The 20152-nt window shown below is 39.8% G+C and overlaps 1 protein-coding gene across 3 annotated transcripts in view; it reads left to right on the top strand.

The window, feature by feature from the left end:
• alx3 (ALX homeobox 3) overlaps nt 1–19949 on the top strand; it is a 32003-nt gene extending 12054 nt beyond the window's left edge. The window contains exons 3-8 of one of the 3 annotated variants that reach the window (XM_037771437.1): nt 8033–8373; nt 10225–10379; nt 12877–13177; nt 17656–17930; nt 18390–18515; nt 19209–19949. In XM_037771437.1, coding sequence (XP_037627365.1) covers nt 8367–8373; nt 10225–10379; nt 12877–13177; nt 17656–17930; nt 18390–18515; nt 19209–19559 — 1215 coding nt within the window. In that variant the 5' untranslated portion in view covers nt 8033–8366 and the 3' untranslated portion in view covers nt 19560–19949. Of the gene's footprint in view, nt 1–8032; nt 8374–8404; nt 8604–8768; nt 9071–10224; nt 10380–12876; nt 13178–17655; nt 17931–18389; nt 18516–19208 lie in introns of those variants that run through there. The other 2 variants (XM_037771439.1, XM_037771440.1) reach the window with 2 other exon arrangements.
• Nucleotides 19950–20152: the final 203 nt, after the last annotated feature.

Raw genomic sequence — 20152 nt, 5'->3', positions numbered from 1 at the left:
ATCCAATAGATGTATTTTCTGGTTCATTACCAACCTCAAAGTCGGTCTCCAATTTATGGTCAGTGGAGCAGCTCCAGACTGTGGATCTGAGTGGTATTACAGATTAATGTTTCAGCTGTCTGGCCTTGCGAGTTACTTGGTTATTTAGTTCCAAAATACCCATTGAGCCCATGACATGTATAAATACTTAAAATGAGTGCTATTTCCCCTTCAATGCCACCCATGAACAGTCCAGTGACCTAAGAGTTTTGTTATGCATACAGTAGGGAAAGTAAATACAAGAGCAACTAGATCAAAATAGTGTAGAAATTAGGGTTGTCAAAGTTAAGGTGATAATAACGTGTTAACGCTAATTCATTTTAACATAATTTCTTGAACTCATTTACGCAACTTGTTATTTTTTAGGTTGTAGCGAGCTAATGCCTCGTTTCCACACAGTTTTGTTTTGTGTCCGTAAATCCGTATAGTATACGCCCTCCAGTGTTCAACGCAAGGAAATGCATCTCTTAACAGATTGATAGAAACACCACAGATATGAGAGAGATGTTATGCAGGGATATAAAACAGCATTTTTAAATGGATTTTACCAGTAAAATATGTTGGACGGCATATTAAGCTAACATATGCATACTAGCTGTGTAACCTAGAGTACATAAAGTGGGTCATACGTCTTTCAAGGAGAAGGAGGCTAAATAACGCTCCAAACTTACACTAAATTTTGGCGAGGAAAAACTGTCATGGCTATTTTCAAAAGGGGTCCTTGACCTCTGACTTCAAGATATGTGAATGAAAATGGGTTTTCTGGTACCCAGGAGTCTCCCCTTTACAGACATGCCCACTTTATGATAATCACATGCAGTTTGGGGCAAGTCATAGTCAAGTCAGCACACTGACACACTGACAGCTGTTGTTGCCTGTTGGACTTGAGTTTGCAATGTTATGATTTGAGCATATTTTTTTTATGCTAAATGCAGTACCTGTGAGGGTTTCTGGACAATATGTGTCATTGTTTTGTTAATTGATTTCCAATAATAATTATATGCCTACATTTGCATAAAGCAAGCATATTTGCCCACTCCCATGTTGATAAGAGTATTAAATATTTGACAAATCTCTCTTCAAGGTACATTTTAAACAGATAAAAAATATGTGATTGATTGCGTTTAACTATGGACAATAATGCGATTAATTGCGATTAAGTATTTGAATCAATTGACAGCTTTAGTAGAAATACAAATCTTCATCACATTATTCCTATGTAAAGTTGCACAAAACAAGGTATAGTGTGATGTCTTTTAGTCTGCAGTTTTTCTGCTGTGGGTGCATGTGCATGTTTGTGTGCATGTCTCTATAAATACACAGTATATTTGTGTGTTGGAAAGAGGCGAGAGTGTCCCAACCCCTGCATATCCATGGTGTTTGGTAATTGTATCCCCTGGTCGGAAGTGCAAATCCAGCTGCTGCGAAGTGGCCATAAATTAGATTTTCTGAAATTTGGTGCAGACGTGGTCTCCAGTGTGTCGTTTACTGGAGCGCTCAAACCCCACTTGCCAACTGCAGCTTTCATTGTCATTACCTAAATCCCTTAAACTTTGCTGATCCATTGTCACATACCTCAAATTATCTCAGTTGTGCATCAGCTCTTTTTTTCTCGCTGCGGGGCTTCATCCTTACAAGTCAACGCAAAAAAAGTTAGTTTCAGTCTAACTTGAACCTCCAGCGGTGCAATCTATCTCTTTTTAAAAAGCGGAGACATGTTGAAAACATTACAACTCGTGCTTTTGCTCTCCGAGCCTAGAGGTTAGTGTGATGTGCCTGCTGAAAGCTTTTCCAAATCACAGAGAAATCAACTGAGTGAGTTCAGATTTTTGCAGCTGCTTTCTATTCCTCAATGTGCAGAGTAATTCCAAACAGTTTATTTTCTATCCAGCCACTTCAGCCCCCAAGGTCATTTGCTTTTTCTCTTTCTAAACAGGCAGAATTCTCACATGTCCTTTTCTTGGTGAAACTCCACTCAGTCTGATTCGTTACGCCGGTCTGTTCTTCCCCAGCAGACTTGTGACAGCCTCGTTCAGATGGGTCAGAGCTCCTTTAATTTACAGACCTCATCTTTTGCCTGAGATCTGCTGATAACGAAGCAACGGGGCCAGCTTCAGCTGCATGACGCCTTTCACACAGTTAACAGCTGAACATTCATATTGATTGAAAAAGATGTTCTCCGTGTCTTTTATAATAGAATTTAGAGTCTGCACAAACATTAAAGTAAAGTAATACCAGTTGTAAATGTCTGTGCATATAAATACTGTAATTGCAGCTATGTCCTGCACGATAAAAATACATATGAAAGCGGAGGATGAGTCACAGCAGAGACAAAACACCAGCCACCATGCTGAGCTGCGGGTGAAGTGGTGCATTATGGCCAGTGTCTGGGTGGCTGTTTGGGGGGTCGTGCTCCATGCCCAGGCCCTCGGGGCACCAGTAGCAGGATGGGCCCGAGCATCCGCTGAGAGGATGACCCCGGCTATCCCTGTGGAGTTTGGCTTGTACAGCTGTATCTGATCGGACAGGAACAAAGAGCTGCGCTGCACCAGGGGGTTTGGCATTCAGCAGATAGAAGAACTGATCCCCTCAGACTAGAATATAGATTCTCACTAATGGTTCACCATCGTGTTGATTTACATTTCTGAGAATGATGGGAAAATACATGGGTTTAAATATGCACACAATTTTTATTTTGTGCAAGGCAGACATGATGGTTTCTGGAAGTATAACATTTTACCAGCAGTACTAAAAATAATGCACATTTTCAGACTTATTTTTGAGTATTATAGTTTGTATTGTAGCCTTGGAAGCAGGACTTTATTGAAAATGTTCAATTCATATAATATGAATAATGAAAAATCAAAGTAAATGTGTCAAACTTTTTGTATCAGTTTCTCCTGGTGTGCAGAACTGTTCACCAAACATCTATCTATCTATCTATCTATCTATCTATCTATCAAGTCAGACATGATGGTTTCTGGAAGTAAAACTAGTCTTGACATTATACCAGCAGTACTAAAAATAATGCACATTATCAGACTTATTTTTTGAGTATTATAGTTTGTATCGCAGCCGTGGAAGCAGGACTTTGAACGTGCTCTTTGTATTGTTCAATTCATATAATATGAATAATGAAAAATCACAGTAAATGTGTTGAACTTTTTGTACCAGTTTCTCCGCAGAATCTATCCATCTATCCATCTATCTCTCTATCTCTCTATCTAATTTCACGTTTTATTGGGCTTGTAGGTCTGGAAAATCCACCACCTCGACTCATTTGTAAAGCCCTATTAAATGTCATAGTCCAACAAATCCTTCTAAATACGAGCCCGTTAAATTGGTTATAATTTCCGCAGCTGCCATCTCTTCTTCCCTCAGCTGAACTCGCACAAAAAAACAAAAAAAACAACAGACAGATTTATTGTGAGGCGCTCGCGAAAAAAAGAAGTAATCGTGTTGTTCTTCTGCGCGGAATTTTCATAAGTGTTTATCCAGAATATAGCTGACAGGTTTCTTCCAAAAATGTGAGAAAGCTGGTTAGGCTACCGGAGACCTCCTGTGCGTCAGGAGTCTTCTCATCTGATGCGCTGGAGACGGAGGCCGCTGCCAAAGCCGCAGGTCCTGTCTGGAGCCTCCGGATTACAGACCTGTCTGTCTGTCTGTCTGTAGGTCTGTCTGTCGGTCTGTCTGTCTGTCTGTCTGTTGGTCTGTAGGTCTGTCTGTCTGTAGGTCTGCCTGTCTGTCTGTCTGTCTGTCACAATGCCAGAGCCATCATACACACTGTCACACACACACACGAATTACTGCGACCTTTTATTGATCACCAATAGTCTATCTCAGCAAAAGTAAAATTGAAAAGTACGATTTCCTCATCGAAGATTACGTTTGTAGTTTTACTATACGATACAACTTTATTGTCAGTTTGCACTGAAATTCATTTTTTGCATCCATAGGCAGCTCAGTTTGAGAAAAAGTACACATACAATAGACATACTGTTACCATAGACAGACAAGTGAGACCCATCAGACAAAAAACCAAACACATCACAATTATTCATACACAACCCATTACAAAATCTCCATCTGTCTTTTATAGCTATATTCAAACTGTAAATGTATGATTAGGCTAGGTTAATTTAGTCAAACTAATTTATTCAAGTTGTACATTTCTAATTAGGCTAGGTTAAGAGTTCAAAATATATACCTATAAAGGTGTCTGTAATATTCCGTAAAATAAAAAGTGAGGAAAAAATGAGTTAGGCTATACTCCTCTACACTTTTTAAACAGAGAGTTATTATATGTTTGCGATGTTGTAGGTTATAACGGCTTCAAGCTTTTTGTGAGCACAAGAATAATTTCACTTATTTAGTATTTCGATTGGCTATAATTTATTAAGGCTAATTCTCATTTCTCTAGCCTTAACATTTCAGAGTGAATGCCTCCTCTCAATTATTCTTCCTAATATTATAATAATAAGCTAATAATATGTTTTTTTCGCTGTGAAAAATCACAGTTCAGATAATGTTTTTTTTTTTTTTTTAAATAGCCAATGATAAAATGTAATGTTTATCCGTTTATATTCGTTTTCTTCTTCTAATTAATTATTACACAAAATAAAGATAGCAGAGAACTGTGAAGTGATTTGGGGGAAATGTCCAAACCTGCAGTCAAAAATCAGAAAAGAAGATCGTTTCTTTCAATCACCTGTAAAAAAAGATCTTAATTATCTCGGAAAAATAATGCTAAAGATTAATCTAATGGAGATTTAACAAAGGGGTAGGTTATATGCCTGGATATTTTTACCCAATATTCTGCTGTTACTCACTGCGATAAAGGATGAAAAAAACTGGTCAGTAATGTGTGCTGATAAATGTACTGAGTTTTATGCAGTTTAAACATCCGTTTATTAGTTAGGCTACTCTATGCTGTATTCCAGCGTAATTATAAACCACATTTACGCGTCTATATTCGAAATTTAACCAGCATTTTCATGAACAACGGGATTTATAGGTTATAACTTGAATGAGTGAAAAAGGACAAAACTGGTTAAATTAAATTCTATTCGGATAATATCATAAATATATTCATAAATAAAATATTACAACAACTAATTTAAATTTACCATTATACCATGATTCATTATTTTTTTCCCCATTCTATTTTCTTATATTTTATTTAAATGGAGGCTATTTTTCAGTGTCCACTGACATCAGATTTTCCTCCAGGATGAACACAGGTGCTTCATGTCTTGATCTTATGGACACTTTTAATTCACTCACCGGGATGTGTGTGGAGGACAGGAGGACCTGAGGAGGTTCCTGTCCTCTGTGCTCTGGATAATGAGAATCTCGTGATGTCCAGTCGGTGCTGTTTACCGCTGCTCCTCCAAGACCTCTAATTCAATCCCAGACCCGGGTCAGGACAGTGTTGGAGATTGTTATATAAATAACAGCATCAATAAGATTATAGCTAGGCCCTAAAGTGACCCTGTGTTTAACTAGCACTAGTTGCAGCCTACTTTCACCCCAAATATCTTAAAATAAAACCAGTCAGAAGTAATTCATTACCTCAACCTTAACCCTGGCTAATGGTCAAAGCAAACAAATAATATATGCACCCAAAATAAATGTATGCTTTTACCACAAGGAAATAGCCTTTATTGACCATTTCTAAACATGTAAATAATGTCTTATTTTAATTTAATAACGACGACGATTACTATTTATTGTATATAGGCTATTTGAATTCAATATCTCAGGTTGTGCAATTTTGTTAATAGTCTGTTTATTGTCAATACTGTATATACTGCTCCTATTTTTATACTTCCTTCTATTTAAATGGTTCATATTTTGTTACACTTTGTTTAGCTCTTTTTTTTACTGTGTTAGCTGATGCATCTTATTTTTTGCACTATCCCCTTTGCTGCTGTACACTGCAAATTTAAGACTAATAAAGGAATATCTTACCTTATCTTATCTTATCTTATCTTACCTAAAATAGACCAGATGAGATAAACTGTGATTTTGATATAGGGCTGTATAGCTATTAATTCGAACAATAAACAATTACATTAAATATTTAGCCACATATGCTGACAGTTAGCAAAAAGCAAACGACCCCAACTATAAATTAGTTTTAAAGGAAATTGCAGTCTATTCTTTAGTCAGCTCCGTTACGCGTTATGCGTCACCGCCCAACAGGGCCTCAACAGGGCCTCCTGCTCCTCGACGGGTCCAGGTCCGCTCCACACAACATTTAAGGGATTATTTATTTAGTAGCTCTGGTGTGTGTGTGTGTGTGTGTGTGTTAGTGTGTGCTGGGCCTTAGCTGATGCTTCCAGATGTTTTTTGCTAAGGTGCATGTTTACGGATTCCTGTAGATTGTGAGTAAGGAGCGAGGCTGCACCGGTCTGTCCTTCATTAGGAGCCGGTCCCTAGCAGAGAGAGGCATTCATCACGACAGACTGAGCTTTCATAACCCGCACACACACACAGGCAGCATTTCTCTCTCTCTCTCTCTTAGCTACTGTGCTCCTCATTCAGCTCTCTGTAACCAATATGAAAGAGGTTAAGTGCTCTTATTAAAACTGCTAAAATGTCAGAGGATAAGCTAAACTAAGTCATGAGCTATAAACTAGCACCTGCATGCCTCCTTCAGCCTGTTGCTATGACAACACTGCAGTTGCTATACTTATGTATAACAATTGTTTTTGGTTTGTACAAACGTGCACTACACACCTAATGTGTACTATGGTTCAACATACCTTTGTGTGAAGTAACAGTAGTATAATGTGTCTTTTCGGACGCACTGAGCGGTGATTTATGTCGTCACTTTCTGAGAGCGTCCTGGAGACGCGTAACCATGGTACCCGTGCATTTGTGAGAATCAGTCTGAATTAATTATAAAGCGCGTTGCTATGACAACGCTGCAGTTACTATTGAAATTATTATTATTATTTTTTCGGTTTGTACAAAACATTGTGTGCACTACATACCCAATGTATACTATGGTTCAACATACTTTTGTGTGGATATAAACAGTATTATGTGTCTTTTCGGACGCACTGAGCAGTAATTTATGTCGTCACTTCCGGAGAGCGTCCTATCCGGTTGGAGACGTGTAACCACGGTAACCCGTGCCAGCCCCATGACAAAAAGATGATTTTTGTGAGAATCAAAGTCTGAATTAATTATAAATATATATTACACGTAGCAAAGTGAAATCTTATACTTACAGTTAAATTGAAGACGTATGGATGTTACAGAACGTTGTCGTCACTACCGCATTGCATTGTGGGATATTTATGCCACTGCACACTGTAATATTTGACCGGAAATAGTATGCAATGCACCTACTACTGGTTTCATGCTACGGTTTTGGACATACTAAAATATCTCACGCACTGATTGTACTATAGCATGTTAGTATGGGATTTCAGACTCAACCTATGTGTTCCTCAGCGTGTTGCTATGACAACACTGCAGTTGCTATAGAAATTATTTCCTTTTTTGGGGTTTGTAACTGTTTCATAGGTCTGGCATAATAGCTGCCTCTATATTTATGCTGTAAAAAAGTAAATGTGCAACTGGGTGAACTGGCACTGTAGGTCATCTGTTGTGGGCCTTGTCAGCCTTTATTCTAGTTCTGTCTTGGATTTGACTTAATTACCAAAATTACAATAAGAAACAACACACATATGGGTTGCTGCAGAAAATAGTTTGTGATAAATCAACCAGTAATTATGTCCTAATTTTAATAAGGCTGCAGCACTTGTCATCTTTAGTCTGTCTGCACTGTCAAACATCAAGGTCCTTTTGGTTTGAAGATCACCAGGGGCTTAATTGAGTCATGATCCTTCTAGTAGGCTACTGAAATGAATGGAAAAAACGTTTTAATGTTTTATGCTCTGTCAGAGGAGTGTGGAAAGTAATATTTTATTACAGTAAAATTCTAAGCAAAACATGAAACATTGGTCTTTCTTCCTGACAGATACGTACCCGGCTCGTCTCGTGTGTTGTGGCTGTGGATCCTGACTTGCTGCTAACACTCGCTGGGCTCCAGTGTGCTCCATGACGCCTCGTACGAGGTCACGCAGAGGACAGCAACCCCACTTCCCATTTCCCTTTCCAAAACCTCAACCCCCATCGCTGCAGCGGACCAGCTTCCCAGAATGCACCTCTCCTCGCCTGCTGACCCCTGGGTCGGCAGCTGTCAATCACACCCTCAGCTGGCTCTGCAGCTTCTGGACATAGACTGTGGAGGATGTGAGGGAGGCCTCTGAGAGGAGCCCTGGCTCTGCATATGGGATCATCTCTGTGCATTCATGGCGGGTAATTAAATTAGCTATCCTTCTCCTATTCTAATGCAAACCTCAGGTTGAATCGCCACCCTGTACGTGAGAGGAAAGGCCCCAGGCAGTGATAGCCAGACAAAGACAGCCAGCTTGTGTGAAGTACAGAGTTGTACTTCATTCTAGCCGCTGTCTATGTTGGTGTTCCTCTGGCAGGTCGATCTCAATAACATCTCCATCTACATGCTGTTGAAGGATGCACTGGAAAAGGTCAGACCTTTGTTTACTCTCTACACACATGACAGACATTATTCACAATTATAACATCACAAGATTAATATATAAAGTTTAAAAAAGTAGGATTTTATGTAAAAAGATTAGTGCCCGACCACTTAATTTGTGTCACATGCAAGCTGATGTGTTTGTACTAGAGGGGATGTAAGGTGTAACAGGGTGTAACAAAGCCCTGCAGACTGACAGCCGGGCCGAGAGGATGTAGTGAAAGGAGGGAGGGGTGGAAGCGGCTTTCTGTAGCCCGAGGGCCGCAGGTTGCAATGCGCGGTGAGAGTGCAGGGTCACCTTTATCCACGCTGTCTGTGCCCAGAGCCACGAGGCAGCTGGGGGAGACCTGGGACTCCCAACAGGCTGAACTGATTTCCTGTGCAGGGTCATGCCCAGGACAGCCTTGGAGGACAAGGGTTTAGGACCACGGGGAGCAGCGAGTTGAGCTGGTCATGGTATGGACAGCAAGTTGATGCTATTTTCTGCCCTGCTTTTAACCACCGCTTCTCTCCCTGCGAGTGGGTGAGGTTCAAATGCACACATCTCTTGTGGTTATTTTTATAAAGGACAATGAAAGTTGGAATTTTTAGTGCATGAATGAATGAACCCCCCCTCCCCACCTCCAGTATAATTAAACAAACCACAGCACAGACGTCCACACAGACTCTTAGCAGGCTTTGATTCCTCAGCAAATAACATATCCATAATCCTCCACATCTCATGCTCTCTTGATGCAGTATTCATATAAACACTGTTACCTGCGGCGGCTCTGAGATCATAGCGCAGACGTTCTTCCTCTTGCCCACATTTCTGGAATGCATTTACTCAGCTGGGTTCGTTGCTCTGCTGCCTCGGGCCACAGAGGACATGCTTGTCACGAGATTTTGAGAAACATATCCGTGTGCCCCCCCGCCCCTTGTGTGTGTACATCTTAAAAAACTCCCCTCTAACAGAATTATGAGGTTTTTAATGGTGGTCAGCCAGACAGTTTGATAAATGCTGGCAACTCCACGTATAGGGCTGAAGTTTACGGGGATGAATACACTCCGAGTGTGGGAGGGTAAAAGGTGGCATTGTGGTTGTGATTAACATGACAGCGCGGCCTTTTTTAGCCTCTACGCTCTGCTGATTTAAACATGTTAATCTAAGTCATGTTACACATAAATGTCATTAGGCCTTATATCTAAGGTCACTAATCATTTTAAACTTGAAGGAGCTCTTCCTTTCCACGAAAGCAGCCATGTCTTTGCAATTTGTGTCCAGATGAAGACTGGAGTTTTCATTTTTTTTCACTTTTATGAGTCTCATGGTTAAGAGAAGAATGTAGTTTGAGACTATTATCTGGATTATTATTAGAATTTAAACATGCTTTCCTGCTGGTTTATTAATGTTTTGGGGGATTTTTTTGGACAAAACAGCTGCTAGCTCAGCTTTTCTTTATTTGTCATTGAAATTCTGAAGTTAGACTTTGTACAAATCACGATTCAAGCAAGAATCTGAGCCCACTTGGAGCCATCATTCACATGCCATCTTAACCTCTTGTTGCACAGCCCTTTTTTTTCCTCCACTTGGATCTCTAACGTGTACTGTGGACACTTTGATATTTCAGAGCTCAAAATGGAATCAAATGGGGCTTATGAGGCCTCTCGGCACAAATGGACCTGGTGTTTACACATTTGTCCATCAGCTGAGCAGCGTGCGGCCTCAGGTATCCAGAGAGATGGCGAGATGTCCCCAAAACCAACGGTGCCGCGTCTGAACCTGGTAAGTGCACTGTGTTTAGACGAGGTTTGTCTAGATCGGAGATAACATGTCAGTATATCAAAAGCCTTTTATCTCACTGCTGAGTCCAACTCTTTCAGTCAGTTTTGAGCTGCACGGTTTAAAATGAATAACACACATCTTGTTCTGCGTGCCATGGACAAAGCATATTTTTCTGCTTTTACTTTATTATTTTTATATTGACTCTTATCAAAACAGTTGTCAAGGAAATATCCCACAGGGATTTAAGCATTGTATTGCATTAATTAAAACTGTATTTCACTGCTAGGAGGGGAATGTTATGACCTTCATAACTATTGTTTGGCTGTTTCCATCATTTCTAAATGACATTCAGTATTATTCAGTCAAACCACAGGAAATCAGCACCATACTGTGGAGCTGAACAACAAGCAAGAAGTGGACTACTGTACATGTCAGCAGAGTACAGAGTACAGCAACTAAATGAGTATTTAGTGTTTAATCTGTTTGATCACTATAATAATGAATGACCTATATTTCGGCCTAGCATTGGTGTTCTGGGATGACGCGTTATCCTCAAGATTATTGAATAATAATTTTGTTTAAATTAATAATTGTCGCTAAAGGTTTAAATTAGGCTAAAATGATTATTTAGATAAAAGCCTCCAAAATCCGAAATTTCTCTGGTTAGCGAAGATAAATACGATAAACCCAAAATATATGCAGTTCGATGAATGCCGACGCATTTTTAACGAAATAATTGTCTTTATCTGTTCAAAAACAAAGACAGCGCAAATAATAATAATATCGCAGCGTTGACAATTATGACAATTAAATAAATTATCTCACTAAATTCCCATATTTTGTTGATATTTTTTTTTATCATATTTAATGTTTATGTGTGCGTATGGATTTGTGTCCAATGTATTATTATTATGTATCCAAATTAGTTTGACCTTTGCAGTCTTGAACTGATTTCCACATGCTTTGTAATTGCATTAGTCTTTTTTTTTTTTTACATTATGTTCAGAAATGTGCGCCACACAACAGTGAATTTGGTAATTAGTGACATAGAGGCTTCTATCAGTGTCTTCCTTTTTCTGATTTAGCAACGGAAAGACGCATGATTATTGGCAGTGAAATAACGCATCGAAATATAATGATGAAAAACTGAATATATCAGCTATTAAATAGGTTGAACGCTGAATTGTGCGTGCAGAATTATTTAGTAAATGACAAAGTCTCTAACAAAGAATATGAAAAGAAAACATTTAGGCCCACCCGCTATGCCCGAATGTGTAGAATAAAATAGATAAAGAAAAATAAAATGAAGTAGCTAAATGGAAAAAAAAAGAAGAAATAAACAAACATGGCCTTCAGTAAACAAAGGTGTTTTATTCTGTCAGTTCTCCGTGCGTAAACTGCTGTGTGTGTGTGTGTGTGTGTGTGTCTCCTGTCCTGCTTGATTTGGTGATTAGGCCCATAACAATATATGAAATAGGAATTAAATGGTTAATTGGAGGGACAGAAACCGCACGTGATTGAATTTTTGGCGGATTATATCAGACTGCTGGATGCTGTAATAGACACCCCACCACACACACACACACACACACACACACACACACACACACACACACACACACACACACGCACACACACACATCCTCTCTCTCTCTCTCCCTCTCTCTCTCTCTTTCTCTCTCTTTTACGCACACAAACACACACATCCTCTCTCTCTCTCTCTCTCTCTCTTTCTCTCTCTTTTACGCACACACACACACACATCCTCTCTCTCTCTCTCTCTCTCTCTTTCTCTCTCTTTTACGCACACACACACACACATCCTCTCTCTCTCTCTCTCTCTCTCTTTCTCTCTCTTTTACGCACACACACACACACATCCTCTCTCTCTCTCTCTCTCTCTCTCTTTCTCTCTCTTTTACGCACACACACACACACATCCTCTCTCTCTCTCTCTCTCTCTCCCCCTCTCTCTCTCTCTCTTTTACGCACACACACACACACATCCTCTCTCTCTCTCTCTCTCTCTCTTTCTCTCTCTTTTACGCACACACACACACACATCCTCTCTCTCTCTCTCTCTCTTTCTCTCTCTTTTACGCACACAAACACACACATCCTCTCTCTCTCTCTCTCTCTCTCTTTCTCTCTCTTTTACGCACACAAACACACACATCCTCTCTCTCTCTCTCTCTCTCTCTCTCTTTCTCTCTCTTTTACGCACACAAACACACACATCCTCTCTCTCTCTCTCTCCCCCCACCCCTCTCTCTCTCTCTGTTTTACGCACACACACACACACTCCAACCCCCGGTTTCACGGGTCTTTGTTTCTGATCTGTTAAATCCCACCCACTTGACATGAACACAGAAGAGGAAAAAAAAAACCCCTGTGTGAGTCCTGCTGCCTCTCTATCAGCGTCCAGTCGCTGTTGTCTGTCGCTGCCTGCTGGAGCCGTGAGATGGAGACGGAGACGTGTTTGCCTTTCTCTTCGCAGAGCAGCAGGAGGACGCCAGAGAACTCTCCGAGACTGGAGCACAGCGGCGGATCCTTCCTCTCCTGCGATGAGCTGCAGAAACCCTCCTCGCATCTTCTCCCTCCTCTTCCTCACCGCCTCAGCCTGCGTGGGGACCTGTACGCCGCCGCCATGGGCCGGTTTGGAGACGCTGCTGCGGACTTTACGCACGGCGCTGCGTCTGCAAACCAGCCAGCCTCACCGTCCAAACACAGCAAGTTCTTGGAGAGTATAAACCCGGATCAGAAGGGCAAGCCGGCGTTTTATGAGAACAACTCGGAGGGTGAGTCAGAGGCAGTTAATGTGTTGCAAAATTAAATAAGAACTAATAAACAGCAACTAAAGTAGGAGCAACAGCAAGATATTTACTTATTATTACCATCATCTTGGCTTGTTTTTGCTTGTTTCTCTGAACTATCTATGTGTGAAAACAAAGCAAAATTGCTTGACTATACACTGGAGTTTGATAAGTGATCAGAGGCATAAAAAATATGAATATTTCTTAGTATTTTTTTCCCAAAATGTCCTTATAGTGCTGAAGACAATACTTGCATTAGCATATATTTTTCCCAATTTTGACATTTCAAAAATGAAATAATTCACAGGATAAGCGGGTGTAAAAATTGATGAATGGAGGCATAACATGAAAATAATCTTTATCATAATCATCATAAATATCACCTTTTAAATGTTACATTTATTTAAAAATTAAATGACATAAATCCATTTGATCAGTTTTCCGGTAAGCCAGTTTTTTTTTCAGTTTGCAGCTTTTATAAATGTGTAATTTCAACTAATAATTATACCAAAGTGTTGATTGATTTTTACTGGCTATGCAAATGAAAGCATTGGTTGTGATAAAAATGTCAACAAGTTTTCTTTCACGTGACAGTCCTTGATGTAAAGTGTGAGAGGTTAAAGGTCAGCCTGGCAGCAAGTTGGTGTGTCATTAGGCTACTAGTCAGCTATCGGCCAACATGTCAGCTTCATATTTCTGTATTTTAGTCCTCACACTCTTTTTTAACAATAGCATCTTATTCTCTCCATGCGCGTGTTTCTGTAATGTAAAACACATCAGAACTGACTCAGGATTTGTGCTCAAATGCTTTCAGACATAACAGCCTGTAAATGTCCATCTTGGGAAGAAAAGTAGCGACTGTATATGTTGAACCGAAGCCTGAGGAAATGATGTGGTCTTTCACTTTATTTATTGGTGTTGATGATTCTGCAGAGCAACAGAGGATATGAGCGCTGATAAGGTCTTTGTGATATCAGTGTCCAGAATAATATACAACAGCTTGATTCATGTCGCTGCCAAAGACAGCCAATAGACTTTATTCACTATTAGTTATGATAACGATATCAGTCGGCCTGTTTGGAAGTGGACTTTTATTACTTTTCTTTTAAATTGGGTTTAAATAAGAGAAGGCGTGTTTAATTTCCCCATTCCTCTGTCACACGCGCGCACACACACACACACACACACACACACACACACACACACACACACACACACACACACACACACACATACACATATGCATGCTTTTGCACTGACAATTGTTCAGTGCCAGTTTAATTTATTTTGTATATTACTAGGTATAAATTACTGGGTATATATATTAGTGAGTAGATCTTTGCATGTATGCATATGCAGATAGATACTGTGTGTTTGTGTGTGCGTGTGTGTGCCTCTTCATTTGTGTTTTTTGGGTTCGTTCACCTTCAAAGGCAGACGCGTCTTCCTGTTTTGTCTACAGTGGGAGGAAAGTTTATTGATGTTGGGAAAGGCCAACACATTTAAAACACTTCAACCATCTTCACACTTTTGAAGTTTTAATTTCATTTGCAATATTGTTGTTTGCAATATTATTGTTTGCAATCAATTCTTGCAATTGTAATAATGCAGAATTAGCTAAATTCTATTAATGCATGAGTAGATTTTTCTGAAATTCTTTCACAATAAAATGCTTGATTTTTATAATAAAAACTTTAATTTTTCCAACAAAAAGGTCCAAAAGGTTTCTCACCATTTTTACAAATAATAAGGGGTCAGAATGTCGAAAAACAAAATGATTTACCGCTTGACTATCTTTACTAATATATTTTATACTATATTTGCTATATGGCTAAATTCTGGTTTACATGCACGATGTTCCCAGTCGGAAATAATTTTTTTGTCTCTATATGAATTGCATATCCGCCACAATACATCCCAGACAAAATGTATCCACGGCACGGGCACAATACATGTTTTTACCTTATTCATACTTTCTGATAAAGAAATATGCTGCACTCACAAATGCATCTTATTTCTCCATAAAATATTCCCTCACTATTAAATCATTTTGTGCACACAAACCTTAATCCTTTGTTAGAAGATGAGATTGCTTCATTTTTAATTTTCTTCATTTTTATTATTAATCTGCTATAATAACTATAGTAGATAAATTAAAAACCAGTGAATATTATACATCCATTAAATAAACAGTATGAAACATATGTTTTAAAGACTGTTTTGCACAAATTTAAAGCCTTAACGTACAGAGCGAGAGGAAAGGAAGCAGCTTAAATTTTTACCACGACTACTCGGTGTATTAGAATTGATCCCCACGCTCACAGCGTGATATTCCTACATATACATTTTGAATGTATCCTCTATTTGCCTTTTCCTGCATTTCACATAGATCTCCTGTTACACTGCAGGCAGAGCGGATGTGGCTGTTTGACAGGGCAAAAGCTATACAACGTCCTGCGGCCCCAGTTTGAAATCTTAACGGAGAATGTTTTCAGCATGAACTGTGGTGCGAGGTGGGATCTAATGGACACGAGGAAATTAATGTTGCAATGAAAAGTGCTCTCTGTTGGGCCCCATATTGAATTAGGAGAATAGCAAAGTAATGTCTCAGCTGGCCCCAGTGAGCGAGTGCCTGCAGTTAGACGCAGAGTGATTTTGTTTTGGAGCTCAGGGTTAAACGTAATGAACATAGACAACAGCATCCAAACACTGCAGGAGGGAGCAGCCCTTTCTATGGTCGGTTAACAGGAAGGGAAATAATGCTTTCACATTTCCCGTTACAGCTCAGTGTATTCAAACAATCATGGGCTATATCAGATATGAATTTGTCATATAATCCAGTGCTGTATCCTAGTTTTCTTACTCTTAATTTGAATATTTTGACATGGACATTGCAATAAGTTTCCTATCGAATAAATTGGTATGTCTGTTTGAAAGGTGAACCTAAATATTTATGTTCTATATTTCCAAATCAAATTGTGTTTTTTACTTATTGCCTTGTGGGTTTAATTCAAACCAACTCACCGAGAGTTCACTACGGGTTGTTTGAGATAATCAAATTAAATCGCTGTTTGGCTGAATCAATGTTGCTTTTCTCTGCATCATAGTTCAGCCTCTTATGGTAGTTTGGGAATCAAATTGGGAAGAATAAAAAATAAGCAAAAGATTGATGGATTTAGATTTTGTAACCATGTGTAGAATTTTTTTTGTGTTGATTCTCAAGATGAAACTTTTTCTCTGGCAGTGAAACTGGGAGTGGTTGATCATTCAGTTGTTTGCTCTGGTGCCTCACATGCAAAGAGATTTGATTTCCAGTAGAGGTCGACCGATTAATCGGTTTGGCCGATAGAACGTTTTACAAACTATCGTTATCGGCGGAACTGGGCTCCGATAGTTGCCGATGCCTGCGTAGCCGTCACCAGTCTCACGGGAATGTACATCAGCCTTTTGCACGGAGGCTCCATTCACATAATGAGGCCACTTTTGTTGAAAAATATCTGTGTGCATGTCATCAACTTCTGATGATAATCTAAACAACTGTTACAGACCCCATGGAATGGCACTCGTACTTCCAGACCGGGAGAGTTGGAGCGCTGGCGCTCATTGCGCTCCAGCAATAAATGCACAAGACTTTAAATTATATTTAAGATAGGCCAATTTATTTTTTACCACTCCATGAAAAAAACCTTCAATGTGTTCAACAGCTGATTTAACAGTGAGCAAACGATATTCATGTAATGTTTAGATATTTATTACTTTGCGTTTGATGTTCAGTTGTCCAGTTACAGATTTATTTATTTAGGTATTTATTTGACTCAGATGTCAGTTAGTTATATAGTTTTTAATAAGGTCAAAGATTGTTCATTTCCATTTTTTGTGGGGTTTGGGGGTATCGGCCGATTTTTCCTGCTCCAAACTATTGTTAATATCGGTCAACCTCTAATTTCCAGGACTGGCCTTTTCTGTACAACAGTTTTTCATCCTCATATTAGTGCCGGTAAATTAGCTGTAGGTGTGAATGTTTGTCTATGTTAACCTGTAAAAGGCCGCTGATTTGTTGGTGATGTTTCTCTCGATCCTACACAACTTTTCTGCAACCCTACAAAACCCTAAAAAATATATATTTTGATTTTATTTAACCACAATTATTAAAATATTTTTTTCAAGAGTGTCCTGGCCAAGGACAGCAACAACAACAATGGGTTCCAGACAAAGTAAAACAGATTACACAAAGTATTTGACAGAGGACTTAAACAAGGCTAAAATCTTAATCAGAAGTTGATGATTGCAAAATGTTGAGTAAAATCAGCACCCTAAACATAATGTGGTGCCTTAAAGACGACCTAACAGCAGTCTAAAACCATGAAACAATAAATGAACTGACAATATGAGAATTTGCATATGCATTTATTTTGATTTTGAAATATATAAAACCTTTTTCCTGTGTGCCCTCCATGTCTCAGTCAGAGAGAAAGGAGCTCCGAAGACCATGGGCTACCCTGGCATTGGCACAGACTGTTGTGGCAAGCTGAAAGAGCCAGGCAGCGGTTTACAGGTGGACTCTATCGCCGACTCCATCGACTTATCGGGCAAGAACAAGAAGCGGCGCAATCGCACCACGTTCAGCACCTTTCAGCTGGAGGAGCTGGAGAAAGTGTTTCAGAAGACGCATTACCCCGACGTGTACGCCCGGGAGCAGCTGGCCCTGAGGACCGAGCTCACTGAGGCTCGGGTTCAGGTGTGTGTTTGGGCAGCTACATCATAGTATTTAGGGCTGGGCGATATGGCCAAAATCTTCCATCCCGATATAGGTCATTTCATATCTCGATAACGATATATCTCACAATATAGTTTGTTTTCTGGTAATTCAATAAATATATAGTCTATATGAAATAACCACCTGTGTGAATTAAATACTTTAAATTAAAAGTATTTTTCATTTTAAGAACTTGAGTGATTAATAAACATAGTAGTTTTAAGTGAAATTATAGAGAAATAAAAATAGGTCTAGCCTATATCATAATAGAAACAATATGGAAAAATATATATGAAAGACATTTTTATATCATTTTGACAATATATATTGTCATATTGCCTACTCATATTTTACACCTTTTTTAGTTTTCTAACTATAAGCAGAAGAGAGTTTATGACCTGAACAAAATCTGTTGTCCTCTGAATTTTTGTGTTTTGAAAGGTTTGGTTCCAGAATCGTAGAGCCAAGTGGAGGAAACGGGAACGCTATGGCAAGATCCAGGAAGTCCGCAACCACTTTGCTGCTACATATGATATCTCCCTTCTCCCTCGCCATGATGCATACCAGGTAGGCCACCGCAGACACACATGTTGTAGTGGAAGGAATTATTCATCCTGCTGTGAGAACTTTTTGTTTAGTTTTTCAAGCTCTTTCCGACCTTTGCAGATATTGTATCTTTATTTGGTGTTCATAGCAAAGTATGAAGTGTTTCCATGTTCATTCCATCAAATTCCAAAGCTGTGTCTCAATTCGAATACTTCAGTTAGTACACTTCCATGTAGTACTCTGAGCACACTATGTACTTAATTGCGTAGTGCATGAGTTTCGACAGGCTAGTGTTGTCTCAAATTGCACACGGCTGTTGTGTACTCACCGGAAGCTCGGTAGATCATCTGGTGATAGTCAGACACGGACATCACGCCGTATCGGCAGTAATTCAATTTAGAAGGATAAATTAACCCAATAACGGCTTCTATCCGACTACAGTGTCGTCGTACTAAGTGAAAAAAACACATAACATAAATTAAATTTGTATAGTTCGATGTTGCCGTATAAATCGCAACCGCTGCAGCTTCCTCGCCCGCCATTTTCACAAGTTTGAAAGCAGTTGGTGGCCCCTCTCCTTCCGCTACGTAGTTTTGAGGACAACATCTGGGCACTTGGAGTGCACTGCATTTTGCCATACTTCTCAGTGTGAACGTGTAAGTACGGAAGTATTGAGACACATCACAAATGTGTCCTAAAATTCTTCCCGTCCAGATGCAGTCCAACCTGTGGCCCGGGGCGGCTTCAGGAGGAGGCGGTGGTTCGGGCGCCGGCTGCGTCCTCGGAGCGGACTCCATCCCCTCGTCCTGCATGAGTCCGTACTCTCACCCCCACAGCAATCTGCAGGGCTTCATGGGCATGCCCGCGTCCCCCAACCATCCCCACCACCACCACCACCCGTCGCACCATCCGGGCATCAACGGCCTGTACTCGCTCCACGGCTTCCCAGGAAGCCTCGGGCCCCCTTCCATCGAGGGTCCTGAGACCGACTACAAGCCGACGGGCCTTGTGGCGCTGCGTATGAAAGCCAAAGAGCCAGGCAGCATCCTCTCCTGGCCTACATGACCCCCAACAACAGTGCCTGCTCCCCATTATGCACTGACTGAGCCAAAGCATATTACATTCCTGACCCATACACACAGTCCCTGATGTACACACCCATCTCAGCATATGACTCAAATAATTCCTCTAAACATTTATCGAAGCCAACTTTTCACAATTCAGACGATCTTGGAATATGAATTTCATGAACATTGAGGGTGAGCCTCTAGCACGAAAACCCAGTGTATTAATAGGAACTTTATTGTTTCCAGTTTTAGTTTGATATCACAATGCTGAGACCAAAGAGGAACAATTATTTAAGCATGTAAAAATTGTAATTATCATAATAATCAGTGTTTTTTTTCTGTCTGTTGTGCTTTGTAGTGTGACTAGTAATAAAGGCCTCCATCTAAATCCTCTGTTTTTTTCAGTAGGAAACTATTTTGGGGAAAAGAGATTAAGAAAACGGAACAAAAACAATCTCAGCCGGAATTATTTTAGGCTTCACATGACTCTTAAAAAACGAACCAAAATTCTGTGTCACATATTTAACTGGAAATGTGGTTGTGAGGCAAAAAAATGCTTGACAGGCTGCGGTTGCCATAAACACAAAGATG

The sequence above is a fragment of the Sebastes umbrosus genome, chromosome 6 (genome assembly GCF_015220745.1).
Source record: "Sebastes umbrosus isolate fSebUmb1 chromosome 6, fSebUmb1.pri, whole genome shotgun sequence".
NCBI classification, from domain to species: domain Eukaryota; kingdom Metazoa; phylum Chordata; class Actinopteri; order Perciformes; family Sebastidae; genus Sebastes; species Sebastes umbrosus.
This window is presented reverse-complemented; position numbering and strand designations above follow the sequence as displayed.